At 39.3% G+C, this 23,472-nt stretch overlaps 1 protein-coding gene across 1 annotated transcript in view; it reads right to left on the bottom strand.

Annotated features, from left to right (window-relative positions):
* Positions 1-23,472, bottom strand: part of itgb5 (integrin, beta 5) — a 71,944-nt gene that overhangs the window by 36,070 nt on the left and 12,402 nt on the right. The window contains exons 6-10 of the mRNA XM_059343358.1: positions 18,933-19,094; positions 15,633-15,728; positions 15,446-15,535; positions 11,606-11,740; positions 35-209 (exon numbers count right to left, since the gene is read on the bottom strand). Of these exons, the coding sequence (XP_059199341.1) occupies positions 35-209; positions 11,606-11,740; positions 15,446-15,535; positions 15,633-15,728; positions 18,933-19,094 (658 nt within the window). The remainder of the gene's footprint in view (positions 1-34; positions 210-11,605; positions 11,741-15,445; positions 15,536-15,632; positions 15,729-18,932; positions 19,095-23,472) is intronic.

The raw sequence follows: 23,472 nt of genomic DNA, 5'->3' as shown, positions 1-23,472 counted from the left end.
GTGAAGCCATAAGGAGAAGGTAAAGGGGACCTACCTATGGCGTTGCAGATGCTGCTGTTGGCCTGAGCCGTCCGGCTGCAGCCGCAGTCACACTGATAATCCACAGAGACCTCCAGCCGGTCTTTGAAGCCCACCGGCTTGATGGTGAAGCTCTGGTCGGCGCCGTGCGGCGGGCAGCTCCTCGCCTCCACAGACACGTTAAACGACACCTGCAGAGAGATCACAAGGAGGAATCAGACAGAGAATTCACTGCTGGACGTTGGGGTGGGCAATATGGCCCCAAAAGAATATCACGATATTTCAGGCCATTTTTGCGATAACGATATTCTTGACGATATTCCGAAATACTTAAAAAGATATGGAAAATATGTTATTATATATATATATTTTTAGTCTGTATAAATAAATAAAAATCTAAAATGTAGTGTGAAGCGCAAATCTCAACAGTTGCCAAATAAAAAAAAAAATGTATGCAAAAATAATAAAAATAACCATTTAGGGGTTCCGGGGGCATATTTTAATGACATTTTGTAAAGGAAAATAAAGGTTCTTGTATGTTTTATTTAAGGCATCTTATTTTGACAGTCTTCTTGTAAGTTCTATGGTGGATTCTGTTAACACACTGTGCTCTTATTTTGAAAGCTGCATGTGTTTAGCGACAGAGAGTAAGTAGCTTTTTGTGATTAACCCATTGAAGCCTGGAAAGCGGATACGTCGTTTTGTAGTATTTGTATAAGCTCTCAAATACTTTTTGAATTTAATTTCTATCTGCTACAGAGGCTGAAAAATCTATTATTTAGTAGAAGAGTTGACGCTTTTTTCCCCAGAATTTTTCCAGAATTTCCAAAAAATTAGAGGCTTATTTTAGAATCGCCAAGCGATTTTTCAGGCCTCAATGGGTTATAACAACTTTAATTGTTAGCTAATGTTAACCTTATGCCACTACATCAAGAAGTAGGAATGTTGCCAATATCATGATATGCATTTTTTTTAACCATGAAAGAAATGTACCGATATTATCATGAACGATACGATATGGCACACCCCTAGCTGGACGGCATTATCTCTGAGCATCTGGAGCGTCCTGATGTCACCCAAACAGAATCAAACACAGTGGGCAGCTGCCTGAACTCCACTCGACCCTGCTGCTGTGTGACAGCAGACCTCTTCCCTTCTGATCGCTCCGAGGAAGGAAGTCCCGTCAGTCAAAAGAAACCCGACCCGGCAGCTTCTACTGCTCCAAACATGAGCTCGTCTGTCTGGTATGTTCCTCAGACTCTCTGCAGACTTCTCCTGTCCTTTCATTTCATCTTCAACTGGTGAAATGATGCTGACAGCTGATATAATGCAGCTTTTTAACCCTTTATCAGGCAAAGAACAATATTTGGTAACTTCAGGTAATATTTCGAGAAAAAAGTAGCAAATTTACTAGAAAAAAAGTTGCAAATTTACTAGAAAAAAGTTGCAAATTTACTAGAAAAAAAGTTGCAGATTTACTAGAAAAAAAAGTTGCATATTTACTAGAAAAAAGTAGCACATTTACGAAAAAAAAAAGTTGCAAATTTACTAGAAAAAAGTTGCAAATTTACTAGAAAAAAAGTTGCAAATTTACTAGAAAAAAAGTTGCAGATTTACTAGAAAAAAGTTGCAAATTTACTAGAAAAAAAGTTGCAGATTTAAGAGATTTAAAGTAGCAAATCTGTGCGAAAAAAGTCGGCGATTTAAAAAAATTTCAACTTTTTTCTCCCAGATTCACCACTTTATCCCTTAATAGGGCACTCATTGAAATTCTTGCAAATTCCAAATTTAAACCCTAGAGAATATTAGAGGATATTACATACAGCCAGAATGTGTAAAAAAACATACGAAAATAATTTTGAGAAAAAAGTTTATGAGATTAAAGTGGCAAATCTACGAGAAAAAAATGCGCAGATTTATGAGATTTAAAGTGGTGAATCTGGGAGTAAATAGTAAATTTGATACTTTTTTCTCGAAATATTACCTGAAGTTACCAAATATAGTTCTTTGCCTGATAAAGGGTTAAGTTAAAAAGCACATACATCTTGATAATGATTTTGGTTATTATCAATAAAACCATGTTAAATGTCTAGATATCAGCTCTGAAATGAATCTCTTATCAGCTATTTTTGTTGTTATCATTATATTTGTCCAAACAAATGTACCTTTAGTTGTACCAGGCGTTCAAATGAACAAGAAACTGACGAAAACAAGGGTGGTCTAATATTTTTTATCCATGACTGTATGAGAAAGTGTCTTGTGTTTGGCTCTGGCTGCAGCTCTCTGGATCAGAAATAAAAAGATCAGTGTGAGGTTTACACGCCACATTTAAACTGTACAAAGCTGCAGAGAGAGTGAGGTAACGGGGCATATTCTCATCTACTCTGGCTCAAACTGTTCCTCTGCTCTGAAGCTCTGACTGGGATCACTCACCCTGCACAACATAAACTGAGTTCTGAACCAAATGCAAAGGTCCCGCCCTTTCAGCACCTGCTGCTTCTGGCAGAAACATCTGAGTGTTTGGATCTGGATCCTCTGAGTAACGGGGAGTTATGACGTGGGAGAGGCCGGTCCGCCTCCCTCTGAAATCTGGTGCACAAGTGCTGCAAATTTTCATCTAATAAACTAATTAATTCAGTAAATATTACACTGTAAACACATCACGCGGACCGGAACAAAGAAAAAGCCACAACGAGCTGTAAATAATGGAAACAAGACAGAATCTCCACAAACTGTTTCAGCTGACTGTAACAGGAGATTCACACACATGATCAACTAGAATAACCGCTTTGTGGTGCTACAGGTACATCTAAAAATATTAGAATATCATGATGATATGCAAGCCCACAGGCTCTTCATGCTTCCACAAGCTTTTTGGAGATGCTGATTTCATTTTCCAGCAGGACTTGGCACCTGCCCACACTGGCAAAGGTACCAAAAGCTGCTTCAATGACCATGATGTTACTGGGCTGGACTGACCAGATAACTGGGCTGACCTCAACCCCATTGGAGTCTATGGGCTGTTGTCAAGAGGAAGGTGAGAGACACCAGACACAAATGTCACGCCGTATTAATGCAGTAGTTCATGCAAAAGGAGCCCAACCAAGTATTGAGTGTATAGAAATGAACATATTTTTCAGAAGCCTGACATTTGTGTTTAAAATATATTTTTTTATTGATCTTGTGTAATATTCAAATTTTCTGAGACACTGAGTTTTGTGTTTTCATCATCTGTAAGCCAGAATCATCAACATTAGAAGAAGAAATACAGGCTTGCAATATTTCACTCTATGTGTAATTAATCTATATAATATAAGAGTTTCACTTTCTGAAATAATTGACAAAAAAAAATCAATAAAATAAAAATCTGATTTTTTTGAGATGTACCTGTATGTCTTTAACCCTCCTGTTATGTTGCTGCGGGTCAAATTGACCCATTTCAAAGTTTAAAAATCTTTTAAGCCACATTTTACTCTATGTTTTTAGATCATGGTAATTTCTTACACCATGAATGATTTTAGTCATCTAGATCTGAGTTATCAGAGAAACAAGCTGAGGAAACGTTAGCAGCAGCTCAGTTCTATATTTGTAACGTATACCTGCTTTATTCCATGTTTTTACTAATCAAATCAAATCAATCAGTTTGAATCAGCAGGTCTGTTTGTTTTAGAGAGGAAGAGACCTCAGTAAAAACCTCCTGAACGTCTGGATCTGAAGTTATCAGAGAAACAAGCTGAGCAAACGTTAGCAGCAGCTCTGCTCACAGCCTCTCACACACTGATTTTTAACGTGATAGTGAATTTTTTTTAATGGTTTTATTCAGCAGGTCTGACAAGGAGACCTCTGCTGCTGAACAACAAAGACTCTGAACACCGTGATGGTTTTGGTCTCTGAGGTTTAAAGTTTTACTGCTGGATTTCCTTGCTAAGTCTTTCCTCTTCTTCTAATGCTGCTCATTATTCTAACTGGATGTTCATCATGAGGAAGAGTCCAGTCTATCAGACAACAGAAGCTGATTGAGGGAACAGGAAGTGGCAGGATTCCCCCTCCGCTGCAGCGCGGGAAGCTTAACGAGTTAACGAGGCTCACAATTAAATTTACTGTAAATGTGAGTCAGGAGGAGGACGGCTCACCCAATCATGTGGCTGTGAGGACAACTGGAGGCTGTGGGGGAGCAGAGAGGGAGGAGGGGGAGGAAGTCGTAGTAACGGAGGACACACTGAGACTGAACTCATGGAGAAACACACAGAGAGGTGAGTGATGTCATACCAGGGGAGCATATGTTACAAAGAAACGAACAAACGGATCATTTTAGGCCCTGGGGCCGGATTCTCAAAGCATTCTTATAGTCAGGTCCAGCTGAATAAAGGGGACTCGCTGGACAAAAGCACCAGTTTTTTTCCACATGCTTTCTTTCGCCATAAGTTTAAATTTTTGATGGGAGCCACTTCATCAAGATTGCGGATCGGAGGTAGCAGCCATATAAAGTCTATCGGTGTGTTCAGACCGGACGCTTAGCGAATATTTCGCGCGACAAGATCACATACAAAGTCAATGCAAACACGCGAATAGACGCAAATTTTTGCCGGCGGCGCGAATCGCGGGTTTTGCGCGGCGCGAATGAAACAACGCGAATTCGCGTGAGTTCAATAAATTCAACTTTGGCGAAATATTCGCGTGACGCTGTGTCGGGACAGCCTATCAGCGTTGAGATTCTGGACGACAGTGACGTCATGCATCCCGGGAACCCGCCTATTCCGGAAAAATGGAGGAGAAACTTATTGTTGCGGTCTGTGGGCTTCCCGAGCTTTTTGACACATCATCACCCTCCTACCGCAACCGGAACCATAAAGATCTTGCCTGGAGGAGGGTGAGTGAGGTCACCGGTCTGCCTGGTAAGTTGTGACAATGTGATTTCAGCTATCTGTTGTAGCTACTTCTCTACAAAGTTAGCATTAGCATTAGCAGCCTTCGCCGGCCGGCATATTTCGCGAGTTATTTACTCGCGCGAGTGACGCGAGTAAATTCAACTACTCGCGCGAGTAACGTGACGCGAAAATTCGATACGCGTCCGGTCTGAACACACCGTATGAGAACCAATATATCTTCAAAGCCACTTAGGAGGACTAAGATCTTTTAGCTTCTCTGCCCCTCGACTCTGGAACAAACTCCCTCAGTACATCTGGTCTCTAACAACACTGTCAACCTTCAAGCCACATCTCTAAGATAGAACTTGAGAACAAATGAGATTCTTGAAAACAAAGTTCCTAGATTTCTTCTCATATTTCTAAACAACTTTAAGAGAAGCCCTCAGCAGTCTGAAAACGGATTACTGTGAAAAGTATTGATATGTATTACACATTAAACATTTCTGACATTTATTTGATTTCCTTTCATGTTTAGTTTAGACAATGTGTTAAAACATTTTGTTCATTGAAGTTGGTCAGAGTAGTTTTTTTGTGAATGTATCACATTTCAGTCTGTGTGACATGTAGGCCTGTTCCTAGATTACACTACAATGTTCTCTTAGTAAGTCACTCATACTACTTCATTAATCACCATGAACATATTATTTAAGTAGGCCAAGTTACTGAAACCATGTCCTTACTATTATTACTTTTAAATGGAAGTTCTTCATCTTAAGTTAAAAATCGAAGAACTTCCTAAGTGAGAAAACAAAGAAGTTCCTGAGACATACGACAGTTCTTAAGAAAAAAAAAAAATGATGAATAGAATTTAAGAACATTCTTAGGAACATCTTTCTTTTTTTTCTTGAGAATTTTCTTAAGTTTTATCTTAAGAACACTTTTGTGAATCCGGCCCCTGGTTCTCTATATAAATGTCCTCTTCTGTCCTCCCTTTGTGCTGTGTGTGTGAGAATGAGACCTCATGTCTCAATGATATAACTTGTTTAATAAAGGTTAAAGTAATAAAATACAATTTCTTGCAGATGGCTACAAAAGGGAGTGTAGACACAACATTTTTACTACTCGCTGCAAAAGGAAAGTCCAAACTAGTAGGGATGGTCGTTTGGAAGAAACATGCCAACTGGATTATCTATAACTATAACGATCAATTAATCAGCATGCATACATGGGCAAAATAAATATATATATATATATATATATATATATATATATATACACACATACATATATACACACACAAACACACACACACACTACTTTGTTTTGTTTTGATAACTGACGCTTTTATTTTGAAAGGCCGAACAGAGACTTTCTGTCGATGGTAAAAACTAACTCAGTGAGATTAAATTGTAAATGTCAAGTAGTTCAGTGTTTTATGTTTTAGCCCCCGAAGAGGCATGAGGTTAGTTTTCACAGTAATCTTCATATTTAAATGTGTTTTGTGTTTAAATAAGTTTTGGATCAAATTAAACTCAGTAATTCATGCTAGCAAGGTTTGATACAGTAAGCTAGTTTTACACACATCAATACTGTTGTATTTCTGTGTTTTTTATAAATGCTATTGCAACTTTCAGGGTGCAAACTGCAGCTTTATCCACCTTACTTCTCAGCTCATTGGCTTATTGACATACGGCTGCAGAACTGAACGCTCAGTGTGTTTTAGTTCAGTGATACTGGTACACAGTCAGAGATAAAATTAAAAAATACACACATCCATTGAAAATTCCAGGTGATCGACCAAATTCTTAACGACCATTAATGCATCACCCATTAATTATTCCCATCCCTAGTCCAACATCACAAAGCAGCACCTCACTAACAGCTTCTTTATTGCTGCAGACAGGCTGTTAAACAGCTGACACATTCACATTCACACACACACACACACACACTGCACATTGTTCCTGCATCACTCATGCTCTGTGCAATGTGTTGTTGTTGTTGTTGTGTGGGGATGTGTGTCCTCTGTGTACAAGCCTTATATTGTATTTTAAATAAAGTTCAATAAAGTCAAACTGAAGTGAAAGTGCTGCAGGAGGACAGAACAATAACTACGGTTATTAACGCTGATAGAAAACCTTGAAAACTTCAACTCAAAAAGACTTTCAATGCTGAAAGAAGAAAACTTTATGTCATTGAATTCTTATGACTGCCTCAAATTCAATTAACTGGGACAAAACCCATAAAGAAGATGAAAGAAAACAACATAATCTAATAGAAAAATGTCCCAAAAATAGGCTGTGTGGTATGTTTGTGTCATTCATATGCATGAGGCTGCTGCTCCGTCTCTGCCTTGTTTCTCTGGTTTTTTTGTGTTTGGCTCATTGAGATGCAGCCTGCAGCTCCAGTGACTGACACCTGGAGCAGCCGGGACATCCTCAGGACAGAGCGGGGGGGTTTGGCACCCGGCCGCTCTGAATCCTTTCAGTGCGGAGTATAAAGGGCATGAGCGAGGCCCCCCTTCTCTATTCAATTCTGTTATTCTGTCACCCTTGGCTCCTCCAGCACCCGTTCCCAGCCCCGATCCGTCCCCAGGAATAAAGCAGCGGGGAGGAGAATGGCAGCGGGCTGAAGCTCGCTGTGGGCAGCGTGTATGAAGCTGCCCCTCGCCGGAGCTTTCAAAGGATCCACCGCTCAATACGAGTCTGAATTGCGGCCTGATTAGAATATAAAGTGACCACCAGAGAGAGGTCCGAGCAGAACTCAAAGCAATTAAGATGTAGCTTCATCCTGTCAGCTGACCTCTGCTTTTGTTCAGACACAAGAGGAAGAATCCTGCAGAGTTTCAGCTGCAGATAATGTCATATTCTCATCAACAAGACAAAGCTTCTGTCACCTTTTAGAATGTTGCTTTTTATTTAAGAACGTGCTTGTAAGAGCACACTATATCCTCTCCACCGGGCTTCTTCCTATTTATTCTTCTGTGTTTTTTTGTCAATTACTCATCCCAGAGTTTTGATTGCATGCACACTAAAAATGTATAAAATTGAGCGGCTTGGCCATGACAAGTGTGCTATGAGTGACATGACAAGTGTTTTGGCAAATGGTTTTCAAATTATTTGGCAAAAAACACGCCAAAAAATGCCCCCAATGTAACCCTATGGAGAGGCTAGAGTTGATGACACCATCGCTAGAGTGCAGAGGGAGACAAAAATTTGTCAAAAATAAATTTGGAAACCGTGCTCGAGGCCGCAGATACCACTCTACAGAAATAATTTACACATAGAAACGTAGGAAAATTTGTCTTCTCCCTCACATTGGTGTGGTAAAGCTGTCAGAGTTATAGTTTGGGCGTAGGACACACAGATGTTCCACCAACACGCACCCACAGCCTCATAGACCGCCATGGTAAAAATGCAGGAACATTTCTGGAGGAAAGCAGAGGTACCAGTTTCTTCTGATGGCTCTAAAAAAATGTCTTTATTTTTCTTTACAAAACACATATGTAGACGTTCAGGAAGAACTCAGGATGCTCAAAGTGAAGTCGGATCAATGATAGGAGCTACGGTTTGGCCAAAAATGCTTTCTGTTCGAGGGGAACTTTCAGCTGTTTTTCTCTCTCTCTCTCTCAGTGGCGCCAAATGTCACAGGAGGAGCTGCAGTTGATTGCTCTGCTCTGATTGGTGGCTGCCACTTGGCCCTGGTTGCTTAGCTACTATAATAAGCAGCAACCATAGACTGTATACTGTAACTGACTGAAACTGATCAGTAATTATGTTACTTAATTACTACAATAGGCCTGTCACAATAACTATTTTGTTGGATAATATATTGTCCCAGAAATGATCACCATAAACAATATTATTGTCCTTTTAAGACTGATTTATGGCTCTGATATAATGATAATGTAACAGGATTATTATCATAATACAAGTACACATTTTTAAAGAGCAGTAAACTTCTAATTCTTAAGAATATTCACATGTGAATGTGAAAAAAACTTAAATATCATGAGTAAATAAAAGCAAAGAGCAGAAATTATGTTTTGTATCGGTGGGAACAGATTTCAGATTGAAAACAAACCCATGTGTATTGAAGTTGTATTATTATCATAATACAAGTATGCCTTTTTAAAGAGCAGCAAACTTCTAATTCTTAAGAATATTCACATGTGAATGTGAAAAAAACTTAAATATCATGAGTAAATAAAAGCAGAGAGCAGAAATTGTTTCGGTGGGAACAGATTTCAGATTGAAAACAAACCCATGTGTATGAAGTGGCTTTGTTAACGTGAGCGTGTTCCTGCAGGCAGCAGCAGATCCAGAAAGTCCAGTCTGACTGACACCTGAACGCCACACAACTCTGAACCCAGTCACACTGAAATCTCTCTGCCAGCAGAGCTGTGTGAAGATAACTGGGCCTCTCCCTCCTTCAGATGTAGCAGATAAGGCTTATTAAACACTTATAACACATCTTACATATGTGTGAAAGTTGTTCCTGAGCAGCAGAGCTCCTCCCGTCCTGCAGTGAACCTCACACACTTCATTACTTTCCCTCTGTGGTGCCAGCAGCTCGCTCTGGTTTCATCAGACAGGAAGCTCCTCTAACGGACACAAAGGTCAGCCAGGACTGCCGAGTCACACCAGCGCTCTCTAGTCACTGACGTAACCCTTTATCAGGTGAAGAACTATGTTTGATAACTTCAGTGGATATCAAAATGGGGTTGAGAAAAAAGTTGCAAATTTACTAGATTAAAGTGGCAAATCTGCGCCAAAAAAGTTGCAGATTTAAGAGATTTAAAGTGGTGAATCTGCGAGAAAAAAGTTGCTTTTTTTCCACTTCTTTCTCGTAAATCGGTGACTTTTTTTCCATGCGGATTTGCCACTTTAAATCTCTTAAATCTGCGACTTTTTTTCTTGTAGATTTGCCACATTAAATCTCGTAAATCTGTGATTTGTTTTCTTGTAGATCTGCCACTTTAATCTAGTAAATTTGCAACTTTTTTCGCGCAGATTTGTCACTTTAAATCTCTTAAATCTGCGACTTTTTTTCTTGCAGATTTGCCACTTTAAATCTCTTAAATCTGCGACTTTTTTTCTTGTAGATTTGCCACTTTAATCTAGTAAATTTGCAACTTTTTTCTCGAAATATTTTTATTTTGGATATCCGCTGAAGTTACCAAATACGGTTCTTCGCCTGATAAAGGGTTAAGACACTTTTAGCTTTTTAATGCCATGAAACAAACAATTTTTAATACATTAGTGTGTAACAAAGTGTTAATTCCCTTGTTGTCCGTGTCACTGGTTGTTCTCAGTTTAACTAGAAAGGATTTAACTTGTTTTTTTGTGTGTGGAAATCCTGCCATAAAGCACACTAGGGCCGATGCATTATAAATGTTGTCCAGAGGTAAAAGCTTTCCACAGCATGAATAAGCTCAACCTCTCTATAAATAAAAGCTTGTATTAATAGAGAGACGTTTGGCAGCAGGAACATGAAGTGGAGTTCAGTGTCTCAGTTAGATTATTTAGTGTCCTGAACTGTCTTCATCTGTTACTAAAGACATCCTGAGATCTCTGCATGCAAACCAAACATTCAGATGAATCAGAACATTTAGAGCCACAGAGAAAATAGTTTCCTCTCCAATAATTGCATCTCAACAGTCACACTTCCCGAAACACACCAGCTCCACCTCTCACATCCTGAAACACATGTTGCACTTCATCAAATTCACACACAAGCACCTTTTTCTTTAACATTTTCTGCTGTAAACACAGAGAAGAATATACTGCAGCATTTATATCTTATTAAAATCACTTTATTCTGTGTCATTTAAAATTTCTCCAAAAAATAAACTGCTTGCTCTAACCAGATCCTGTTAAAAACATTAATTGTTTTTCCTCAGAGACACCGTGAAGCCATGGTGTTTACACAGAGCAGAGAGGAGAGGACAGGAGAGGCCGTTTACACAGAGCAGAGAGGAGAGGACAGGAGAGGCTGTTTACACAGAGCAGAGAGGAGAGGACAGGAGAGGCCGTTTACACAGAGCAGAGAGGAGAGGACAGGAGAGGCTGGATGCAGAAATCCTTCAATATGTGGAGCATGCAGAGCAAACTTTTTCCCCCAATACTGTAGCATCTGTGGATTCTTGGAAAACTGTTGAAAATATGAATTACATTTTTTGTCAAATTAATCATTAAAAGTGCTTTGTGCTGATTCCACAGACCTCTAGGACTAAAACCAGGCCTCAGTGATTAAATTGTGACCGGATTAAAAACAAACTTTAAAACTAAATAAATAAATATACAAGTCAAAACTCCAACTAGTTGGATCTGCAGCCTCTCAAACAGTGATTTCCTTTTTCCCTCAGTTTGACTCCAAACGTGTCGTAAAAGTGATCTGATCTCTGGCACAACGAGCCGGGACTTTTCCATCCTGAATCTTGGTGAAACTAGGACTTTGTTAGCTGCAAAGCTACCTTCACAGAAGGTCATCTGTGTATTTGCACGTACTGATTTCACCACAAGTAACGTTACGAACACACAACAGCATCAGTGTTCACACAGAAAGTCACATGAGTGTTCAGCGGTCTGACAGGTCGCTGACAAACAGTAAATCTCCTCTTCAGATCAGAAAGCTGCTGATCTTGTCTACAAAGGAAAAGCTGCAGAGGATTTCTGCAGGGCGCACAGGACGCATCAAACATTCAAAATGTGACTCACAGTGTCTCCTATCATGAGGTCAGCACACTTCCTGAGGCCCGGCAGCGGCTGTCCGTCCTGGCAGGTGGCGGTGAAGGAGAGGCTGATGTCCTCCGGGTGATCCCACACTGACAGCTCCACTTTGGAGCGGATGTTCTGAGGAGGACACACACACATTGTTGGTATATGTTAGTACAGGGATTCCCAAAGTGTGGTGCATGGTAGGGCTGGGCGATATGGCCCTAAAAGAATATCACAATATTTCAGGCTATTTTTGCGATAACGATATTCTTGACGATATTACGAAATACTTAAAAAGATATAGAAAATACGTTTTTTTTCGTCTGTATAAATAAATAAAAATCTGTGCAAATCTCAACAGTTGCCAAATAAAAAAAAAATGTATGAGAAAATAATAAAAATAACCATTTAGGGGTTCCGGGGGGCATATTTTAATGACATTTTGTAAAGGAAAATAAAGGTTCTTGTATGTTTTATTTAAGGCATCTTATTTTGACAGTCTTCTTGTAAGTTCTGTGGTGGATTCTGTTAACACACTGTGCTCTTATTTTGAAAGCTGCATGTGTTTAGCGACAGAGAGTAAGTAGCTTTTTGTGATTAAAACAACTTTAATTGTTAGCTTGTAACCTTACGCCACTACATCAAGAAGTAGGAATGTTGCCAATATCACGATATGCATTTTTTTTAACCATGAAAAAAAAAAAACCGATATTATCGTGAACGATATGATATGGCACACCCCTAGTGCATGGACCCCTGGGGGTGCACGGGCTGCTGCTAGGGGGTGCACGAGATGAAAAATGTAATGGCAGTCTGATAATTACACAATTACATTTTTTTTCCCCCCCACACATAAAGACGCATAAATAAACATTTCCTTTGCAAAATGTAAAATCAAAAACTGTAATATTAATTAATTAATTAATTAATAAATGCAGACTATTCATAATGCACTTCATCTTAAAATGAAGCGTAGAAGAAGTTATCTTCTTCCATTTTTCCAACCCGTGTTATGATGACGGGTTGTTTAGCGCCACGCTAAACTTGCTGCAATTTTTGTTCAACACGGCTAAAAATATTATAACATTTTCCCCAACTTATGTGCTTTCTGCCTCTGATCCTGAGCCTGTCATCATCCTCTTTGCTCTTAAAAGTGGAAGTTTGCGCATAAATTTGTTGCATTATATTGAAACTGTGTTACAGTGTTTCAGATGAATTCAAATGCGATTGTTATGGTGATTATTTTATTATATGCGTGTTCTGGTCATTTGAGCATGATTAAACATGCCGCCTTCAATATGGCTATAAAAAAAGCTTATTGCATTTTTTTTTTTTTTTGAAGGTGTGGGGGATTGGGGGTGCGTAAACCCGTTTGGGACATAGAAGGGGGTGCGCGGCTAAAAAACTTTGGGAACCGCTGTGTTAGTATATGTTCCCACACACACTTCTATTGAACCAGCTCAGAGTGGCGTTCAGGCCAAGGTTATAATAGTTTTGGATTTTTCATTAGTTTTAGTTTTAATTTCGTTGTGAATTTTTGTTTTCAAATTCAGTTAGTTTTAGTTAGTTTTTAGAGTGAGTTTTCTAGTTTTAGTTTAGTTTTTATTCTTTGAAAATGCTTAGTTTTAGTTTAGTTTTTATTAGTTTTAGTGTTAGTTTTAGTTTTTTTGTAATGGGCTATGTGTTGGGTGCCAGATTCAAAGAGGTCATAACATTTTTTGTCTTTATTTCCTTTGGTTTATCATCTCAGCCCCAATAAGGTTATTAACTGTTTTGTATTTTGGTTCTAGTGTAGACATCCCAGTCTCAGTAAACATATTTACCATGTGTTGCATGTTCAAATAGAAACACTGAATTATGAATGAAAAAAGTTGACAAAAACGAAAACTAAGGACATTTCCACTATAATTTTAGTTAGTTTTAGTTAGTTTTGTAACCACAAAATACAGTTTTAGTTAGTTATCGTTTTTTTAAAAACTCTTGTTTTTATTTTTATTTCAGTTAACGAAAATGTTTTTTCAATTCTAGTTTTCGTTATTTCGTTAGTTTTCGTTAACTATAATAACCTTGGTTCAGGCCTGGAACTCTGGTGGAAAAGAGTGAAAAAAAAGAATGCGCTGCTTTGGTTTCTGCACATTTTTACAGTTAATTGTGCCCAAACCACAGGCGCTCTGCAGCAGGCAGGTCGTCAGTGTGTGGATGTGACATACCGCGCATGTTTGCAATGCCAGCTGCATGTGGCTCTGTGCAGCATGTGCACACTCAGTCTTTCATGCACATTTAGTGCAACGTCACTGAGAAATCAGTCAGCACACGGATCAGCGGCGCGGCCTCATTCGCTCCATCTCACTCACACTCACACCTTTCTGACCCCAAACACCATCAGAGCACGCCTAACATCGGTGTTTGGTGAAGCCAACAGAGCCCCGAGTGGTGGATACAAAGTGGCAGCTGGAATGTTAATAAGGCCGAGAGTCAAAGCTCTTCTTTCAGGCTCACTCCCACGCTGAGCGTGTCAGAGGCTGACTCTCACACAAGTTTCTGTCGCGGATCATTTTTGCTGCCACGGGCCAAAACAAAACGCGGCTCCTCCCGACTGAGGAGGGAAAATCTGAACACCCACACAGGAAAACGTTCAGGGGAAGGTTGACCTCAGTCTGGACGCACAAAAACACATTTTATAAGACGGGACAACACAGAGGATAACATGACACATTACACTTTATATAAGAGTGAATGTGGGTCAGTTTCTAGCAGCCATCTTTACTGTCCAGCTGATGTTTTCCTACATCAGTCAGCTTCAGTTCAGCTGCTGTGGTCAAACTGAACACACGTCACAGCTGACAACTACCTCTAATATACTGAGATCAGATGAGTTTAATGTCCTTAGAGGAGCAGGGACATGAGAGTACCGCTGGTTTCTACTAGTCCATTGTTTTAGAGTCCATGATGTCTTTAAATCTCAGCTGCTGCTGCTGCTGCTGCTGTTTTTCACTGTTTCAGTTAGAACAGATTATTTGTCCACTTTATGAATTTTTTTTCAGTATAAAAGTTTTTGTAAAATTTGAATTGACTATAAAAGCATCAGCTTTTACTTTGCATGAGTTTATTTCTTTGGTTCCACTCATCAAGATTCAACTAATTATATTATTTTTACCTTTGCAAGCAGGTCTACTCCCTCTTCCTCCCTCTTCCTTCCTTTTCCTCCCTCCACCTCCCTCTACCTCCTTCTTCCTCCCTCCACCTCCCTATTCCTCCCTCTACCTCCTTCTTCCTCCCTTGTTCTCCCTCCACCTCCCTTTTCCTCCCTCTTCCTCCCTCTACCTCCCTCCAACTCCCTCCTCTTCCCTCTATCTTCCTTGTTCTCCCTCTTCCCCTCTTGTTCTCCCTCTTCCTCCCTTGTTCTCCTTCTTCCTCTCTCTACCTCCCTTTTCCTCCCTCTACCTCCCTTGTTCTCCCTCCACCTCTCTCTACCTCCCTCTTCCTCCCTCCACCTCCCTCTACATTCTTCTTCCTCCCTCTACCTCCCTTTTCCTCCCTCTTCCTTCCTTGTTCTCCCTCTACCTCCCTTGTTCTCCCTCTTCCCCTCTTGTTCTCCCTCTTCCTCCCTTGTTCTTCTTCCTCCCTCTTCCTCCTTCTACCTCCCTTGTTCTCCCTCCACCTCCCTCTACCTCCCTTGTTCTCCCTCTTCCCCCCTTGTTCTCCCTCTTCCTCCCTTTTCCTCCCTCTACCTCCCTTTACATCCCTCTACCTCCCTTTACATCCCTCTACCTCCCTCCACCTCCCTCCTCCTCCCTCCTCTCTTATCACAGGAAACAGTCCAGGAGGTTCTGTACTCACGTTGTACGCTGCAATGATCAGCTGGATCACGTTCTTGGAGTCCTGGTCCAGGATCTCCACTGTGGTCCCCGGGATCAGAGCAGTGAAATTCTTTAGAGGAGAACAAGTCAGAGTTTAGTGACTCAAATATGGAATTGATAAGAAAAGTGTGTTCATGACAAAAGGGTTGAAAAAAAAAAAAAAGTACCTTATAGATAACATAGAGCCGTTTGGTTACAGCGAAGATGAGGAAGATGTTATTTTCTGCCAGTTTCTCCCCCAGCAGAGCCAGAGAGGGGTAGTCCTGAGAGGAGACATGACACAAGGTCATATGGTGACACAAAGAGTTAAATAAAGAGAGAGTTCCCAGACAGGATGTTGTTGTTGACCCCAGAGCTGTTGACAGACTGAAGCTGCATGTGAACTCACAGATTAGACTGCAGACACTGACTGCACTCAAAAAAATGCATCACTTGCACATTTTAATGAACATATTACTCATCTAGTTTGAAATCCAACTGTAAAGATTGGTGATTATTCTAGAAATACAGTCATGGAAAAAACATTAGACCATTGTTTTCTCTAATTTCTTGTTCATTTTAATTTGTTTGGACAAATATAATGATAACAACAACAATAGCTCAAGAGTTTAATTTCAGGGCTGATATCTAGACATTTTTCATGGTTTTCTTGATAATAACCAAAATCATCATCAAGAAATCCATGGAAAATGGCTATCATTATATTTGTACAAACAAATGTAATTTTAGTTGAACCAGGCATTAGAGAAAACAATGGTGTACATTTTTTGTTCCATTACTTTAAGTCCTGAAAAAGCTTGTGGAGGTTTTACTTTTATCATGTTTCTGTGTTTCTGTACGTCTGCTACCTCGACCGGCTCTCTCTAGCAAAAGAGATTTTAATCTCCTGGTTAAATGAAGCTCTATAAAAGCTGATGCACACCAAAAACAATCTTAGGGACAATCTTGCATGGAAGGAAATTTGCAAAAAAAACTTTTGTTTTTTGCAAGTAAGTGACTCTCAATTAGGTTAAATAACTACTTTCTGCACCGTCTCGAGGTTCAGTTTACAAATGATATTGGGTAATGATAAAGTGATGATGAAAATATGCCCATAAAGTTTTACAGCCGAGTGAAATGTGAGAGGCCACTTCCATCCAAACCTCACAGAGAGAGAAGGAGCAGGACTGGGGAAAGGAGGGAAAGAGACACGACTGTCACTACATCCCAGAATAAATCGTTCATGACTGCACCAAACATTGAAATGTTTTGCAATGTGACTAATTACCGGCTTGAAATATCTGAAAAAAAAACAGTCTTTTTCTCTTATTTGTACTCATTTGGCAGCTGCAAAAGCTGCACAATCCTTGGGTGAATTCTTCCCTGAGAACGTTCAGATTTCCCTCTGAGATATAATTACTTATTTTCACTGGATGCAGAATGCTTTCATTTTCAATGGATGGAAAAACAAGGTGATTGTTATCAATTACCACCCAACGCTAATACTCAAACAGGAACAAAAACATGGAACAATGTTTCACACGAACAGAAAGAAACCATTACGCCTTTTTTGGGTGCAAGAGTTCAAGGAAATCCTCTTCTTCTACAAAATAATTTCCACACCGTAGTTCTTAGTTCTCTAGTGGAAAATAAAGCAGAAAAGCAAACATAAAAAATCCCCTATTAACTGGGAGCACAGTGCTGTCCACATGATATTTTATAGCATTAGTCCTCTGGCCTCAATGTATAAACTCATCATGTGAGAGGAGGAATAACCCACTGCTCCTGATAACTATTAACTCTCATATCATACCATGCATTATGTTGCAGTGTTTGCCAGTAAACCATTGTGTCCTGTGCGTGTGTGTGTGTGTGTGTTCACAGCTTTTACTGGCAGTCTGCAGGTGGACGCAGCTATTAATGAACATGTTCTTACTCCAGTCACCGAGTTGGAAAAGAATTTAAAAAATGTCTCACTTACTTCAGCTGAACTCACTCAAGTATTCCTTTTAAATTAAAGGCAGATTTAGTGAATATATTGGATATAAAATATACTCATATCCAGTAATACCTGAGCCGAGTGGAGCAGCTGAAGCCATCAGACAGATCTATGAGTCACTCTGAGTAAACACTGGACGTTCCAACGTGCATTCACAGCTGAACAATGACAGAGTGTGTTACAGTAAATTCAGGGTTCAACTCAGAGTTTAAAGCTGCAGGGAGAAAAAATTCTGCTGAGATTTCTCAACTTGAGTTTAAATTCTAAATATGAGCAGCCAGGACTAATGTGAAACTGTTTAATGCATCCTGTTACTTAAACAAAACTTAAACGGCGGCTCTTTTCTGTTTAAGGTTGCTGTTATGTTTTAGTCTATTAACCCTTAAAATCGCTGCAGAGTTTCTGTCTGTCAGAGGCTGCAGTGGGATCAGTCCTGAAGACATGATATGTTGTTGGAAAGAGGGCGAGTTAATGCTTCAAACTTTGTATACATTTTACCTCGGGGTCATTTTCAAAAGGAGTCTCTTGACCTCTGACAACAAGATATTTGAATGAAAATGTATCCTGAATAACATGCAGTGCTTCTCGTGCAGTAAAGTCTCCTCTTGTATGTGAATCTTTGTCTATCCCTAAACAGTCTGTGAGCTGCATAAATCGGGTCTGACTGGAAAGCTGAGACTCTTGTGGATTCAATGAGTCCAGTTTTCTTCATGTGTGATAATGTTAGTCCCCATAGTAGCATTTCTTTGCAGTAACACTTGAGCTCAGTGTAAAATGGGTTCTGTGGGTACCAAGCAGTCACTTTACACAAACATGCCCACTTTATGCAAATTCAGTTCCAGTTCAGTTTGGGGCAAGAAACAGTGTTTCTCCTCCAGTAAAATGTGCTATTCCGTCCTCATGTATGTGAATCTTTGTGCATCCTGGGGTCCCTAAACAGTCTGTGAGCTGCATAAATTGGGTCTGACTGTAAAGCGGAGACTCTTGTGGATTCAATGAGCCCAAATAAGAGTTTTCAAATTGTGCTCTGACCTCAAGATATGGGAATGAAATGTGTTCTGTGGGTACCCACAAGTCTCTTCTTAACAGACATGCCCACTTTATGCAATTAAATTTAGTTATTTTTTCCTGTTGTATGTGAATATTTCTGCATACTTTGGTCCCTAAACAGTCTGTGAGCTGCATAAATCGGGTAGGAAATCAGTGAAACTGCTCATTATATATTGCTAAAACAATAATTTTCCAAATTTCCATATTTCTAAATGTTCATCAAAAGTTTCTGAAACCAAATCACAGCTTGATTTTTCTCTGCTGTTCTAAAGGTTTTGGAGTCTGAATGTGGGATTCTGGAGGGAGTTTTCAACATTTTTATCAATGCTTGAGTGTTAAAAAATGGTCTTTGTGGGTCTCTAATGGTTTATTACCTAAAATGAGTTGTGACCCGTCTGCAGTATAAAACTCTGTTCTGTTAGAGAGCGGTTCTTCTCACCATCTTGGTGGAGGCACTGTACTCGTTCTTCTCGTTGAGGTGACAGCGCCCGTCGTGGGGCTGAACGAGGCCTCCCAGCCGGCCGTCCAGAGCCAGGTGAGGGACGTCGTCTGTGGCGAAGACCAGCAGGTGGTACGCCTCCTTCCTCCAGCCGATCTCCTTCTGCTCACAGGGAACAGCACGTCAGCACACGGCTTCATTCGCGACCCCCAATTTAACATGCATGTTGTCTGTGACCCCCGCTCATTGAACAGAATGTCACACGCACAGTTCAGATCATACAAACTCAATTGATACGACGAATTTTGGACAAATAATGAAGCAGACAACTAAAACATCTCTCTGACCAAAATGACCAAAGATTACATAAAATTAAGCAAAAAAGGACTCAAATTGACCACAAAATGACAAAAAAAATGACCACAAAAAGACACAAATTGACCAAAAAAGACACTAAATGACCAAAAAAGACACAAAATGGCCCTAAAAAGAAAAAAATGACCAAAAAAAGACATAAAATGACCAAGAAAAGGAAACAAAATGACCAAAAAAAGACACAAATTGACCACAAAATTATCAAAAAAAGACACAAATTGATTAAAAAAGATACAAAATGACCCAAAAAAAAGTCTCCACTTTAACACAGTGGAGACAGAGCTGACCCCCAGAAATCATCTTGCGACCCCAATTGGGGTCGGGACCCCAAGTTTGAGAATAGCTGCTCCAAGTCAGGGGTCCCCAGACTACGGCCCGCGGGCCACTTCCGGCCCACCAAAGCAATTGAAGTGGCCCACTTAACTATCCCAAACAATCCCTCTAAACATGGCCTGTTTTTTTTAATTGCATTTATTATATATTTATCTATAAAATATCCACATGTAATGATTAAGGTAGGCGTTCTAATTTAAATTGACCTTAGTTGTGAGTTATTTACAGTAGTAGCTAATTTTCACCCCCTCACACAATGGTATATTCTGATCTACGTGGTGCCAAGCCGTAAGCGTCAAGTTTTCGCGGGCAAGGCAAGCTAACGGAAGAGAGTTGGTCAACAAAATGTGGAAACGGAAAATAGATTCTGAATGCACCTGTACCTGTTACAAAATCACATCACCTCATTGTTAACTGGCATCAGCTTGTGTTTTTATTTTCTACAAAATAAAAGGAATATCTGTGGTACTTCAAATAAACATGTGAAGACTTTTTCTTACTTTTTTGCATACCAACAGGTGGTGCTAAGGCCAACAAATGATCGTTATATTTACACAATAACACTGGTGGTCACTTTGGCCCATATCATTTCCTGTTATAGACTGACCCCGGCCCCCCATCACAGAAAGAAAAGCTGATGTGGCCCCCACCGAAAAAAGTTTGGGGACCCCTGCTCTAAGTCACTCTGATCTTGGTTTGATTATTGGGATTACACAAAAGGATGAGTATGTGTGAAAGCATTTTAATGACAGAAACACCACATAGAAAATGGTTTTATATCATAATTCATCTGTAAAGTCATTATCATTCCACAGGTCTGAGGATCAGGACAGGGAGCAGTGAGTGTGGCTGCAGCCAGAGCTTTCTGCTGCAGGCGGTGCCCTGGCTTTTATCAAAAGGAAACAACCGGCAACAGCAACCAGAGCGACTGACAGAGTGCTGACTAATGCATGCCAACAAACAAACAGAACATTAGAGCCAGTGAGGAGAGGGCTTTGCAGCTCTTTTGTTCATTCTGAGGCCCGTACAGAGAACAACTGAGCCGTGGATGCTGCTGTCAGAGGCCTGAAAATATGTTGTTCTACACAAACTGATGACTATTTCCTGTTATTGAGGAAAGCTTTGACTGGAGCTGAACATGTGTACTAATGGGGCTCGTTTTCTGGTTCATACTTGTGTTTCTACTAGAACATGTTCACATGCACTGCAAAAAAAGAAAAGTTGGGTGAAATCAAAATTTCAAGGCAACAAACTTCGATAAAATTTTAAGTTGGACAATTAAACTAAATATTTTAAGTTTTGTTTTTGAGTTTGCTCAACTCTGAATTCAGATTTTTGTCAACAGTAAGTTGTATTAACTTATAATTTTACATTGTAATAACTTTTAATCCTTACTTCTGCTAACTTCTGCAATGTGCTGAATTGGCACAATTGTAACGCCGCTATGAAATGTCAGCTAATGTTGCAACCAGAATTTAGAGTTAGCATTGATATGCTAATGGCTACTCTTGTAGACCCTAAACCTAAAACCCTATTGGAAGAATGAATACTTAAACATGAATAAAATCTTTTTATTACTATAAAAACTGAAATAATTTAAAATTTTATTTATTTTTTAAAAGTTTTTAAATGGTATGGTGTGCATCATGGAAGGTCCAATTATCCTATTAATTTAATAAATTAATTTAATAATATTTATTCAATATCAGTCCTTTTATTTGTTGCTCATCATTTTTTTTTTGTTGTTGTTTTTTTTTATTAAATTGATATCACATAATCCATTGTGACCCAGTTCCAGCTGGTAGCAGGAGGCTTATCGACTAGAAATGTTCACAAAAGTGGATCAATATATAATTTAGGGGGAAAATCCATATTATTTTGACTTCTAGTGGTGTTATTCTATAAACCAGATAATTTCTCGACTGATGTGAACCCTTTCCGGTCATCATCTATCATGACAACACATTTGGCCACTTTACATACATGCGTAATAATATTTCATTCCATTAGTCCATTTCAACAGGTTATAGTTATTATATTAACAACATATTACTTGTTTATTAATTACATATAACTTGTATTTTTTGGCCTAAAACAGTGATTTAAGTTGGTAAAACTTGGAAATATAAATTATTGATATTTAAGGCAATAATGTAAGTTAGCACAACAAAGGAAGCCAGTTGTCTGCTCAAAAACAAGTTGGTGAGTTGTTGTTACTTATATCTTTAAGTTGGGGTTCACAACAAGGGACAATAGTTCTGATAACTCTTATTTCTTTGTTGTGAAATGCGGGGAAAGCGGTGAAATTCATTATCAAGTCATTAGCGAAAGCTAGCAGCTAACTGATGCTAGCGGCTAACTGATACTAGCGGCTAACTGATGCTAGCGGCTAACTGATGCTAGCGGCGCTGCTTGTTACAGCTACAAGAGTAGCCATTAGCGTATCGATGCTAACTCAAAATTGTGGTCACATTAGCTGACATTTCATAGCGGCGTTACAATCGTGCCAATTCAGCACATTGCAGAAGTTAGCAGAAGTAAAGATTAAAAGTTATTACAATGTTAAATTATAAGTTAGTACAAATCTGAATTCAGAGTTGAGCACACTAAAATAAAATTAAAATATTTAGTTTAATTGTCCAACTTATCCAAAGTTTTTTGCCTTAAAATTTTGAGTTCACCCAACGTTTCTTTTTCTGCAGTGCAGAGTCTGACCTGTGACTGCTGACTCTGTAATTAAAGCTTTGGGCAGACCTGCTATATATAGCTGTGACATCACAACCTCCTGGAGTCCTGACGGCTCATTTAAAGGAGCAGATTCTGATGTTGGGACATTTAAATATGTTATCTTACAACAGTAAGTCCTGCTGGAGAGTTAAGATCTACACTAATCAGGTTACTCCCATTAAATTAAAGAGTTTTTAAGTCATATTCATGTGATATACAGGTACATCTTAAAAAATTAGAATATCATGACAAAGTTCAATATTTGTATATACCTGTAATCCTGATATTAAACAGCTGAGCTGACTCTCAGTCAGTATAAAACAATGCAGCAGGGTGGATGGAGTGTTGGGACAGGCCGAGCTCAGCAGCAGTGTTTGAAACAGTAAATTACAAGGCAGGGAGTCCTTCTCTTCCTGGAGAAAACAATTAAAGTGTGACTCGTCCTCATGTTTAACCAGCTGCACCAGACTGAGCTTCCTGTCTGTCCCCCCTGGTGCTTTTAATTAACAAACAAATAGGCCAGACGCCGTCATGAGAGCATCTCAGCAGCTTTCCCCTCAGTCTTTATACAGTCTATGGTCTGGACCCTCTGTGGATTCACCCTCCTGTTATGTTCCTACTCAGGAACAGCAATAATGTTCACGGGTCAGTTTCATTATCCAAAAGTGTCAGAAAACAAAAAATCCCAATAAACATTGTTTATATTTCATGATTAACTCCATTACTAACCATTTAGATCAATATTTAATGTGATGGTGTTCTGATTAGGTTCACTGAGGAGAATTCACTCGTTTTCCATAATAAATTCATGTTAAAACTTTTTTTATGTACATTTAAAAGTACGATGGCGTATTAGGGCCAAGTATGAAAAAATAAAATAAAATTCGGACCCGGGGGAGGGAGGGAATATTTTGGAAAAAAAGTTGCAGATTTACGAGATTTAAATTGGCAAATCTGCGAGAAAAAAGTAGTAGATTTATGAGAAAAAAAGTCGGAAAAATAGTGTTTTGTATTTGTGACTTTTTTTTTGGATTTGGAACTTTAAATCTCTTAAATCTGCGACTTTTTATATATAATATAAATATGACTCTCCTCCCCCGGGTCC

The sequence above is a fragment of the Centropristis striata genome, chromosome 10, assembly GCF_030273125.1.
Source record: "Centropristis striata isolate RG_2023a ecotype Rhode Island chromosome 10, C.striata_1.0, whole genome shotgun sequence".
NCBI classification, from domain to species: Eukaryota; Metazoa; Chordata; class Actinopteri; order Perciformes; family Serranidae; genus Centropristis; species Centropristis striata.
Note: the sequence above shows the minus strand (reverse complement) of the source record. Positions and strands in the feature narration are given on the sequence as shown.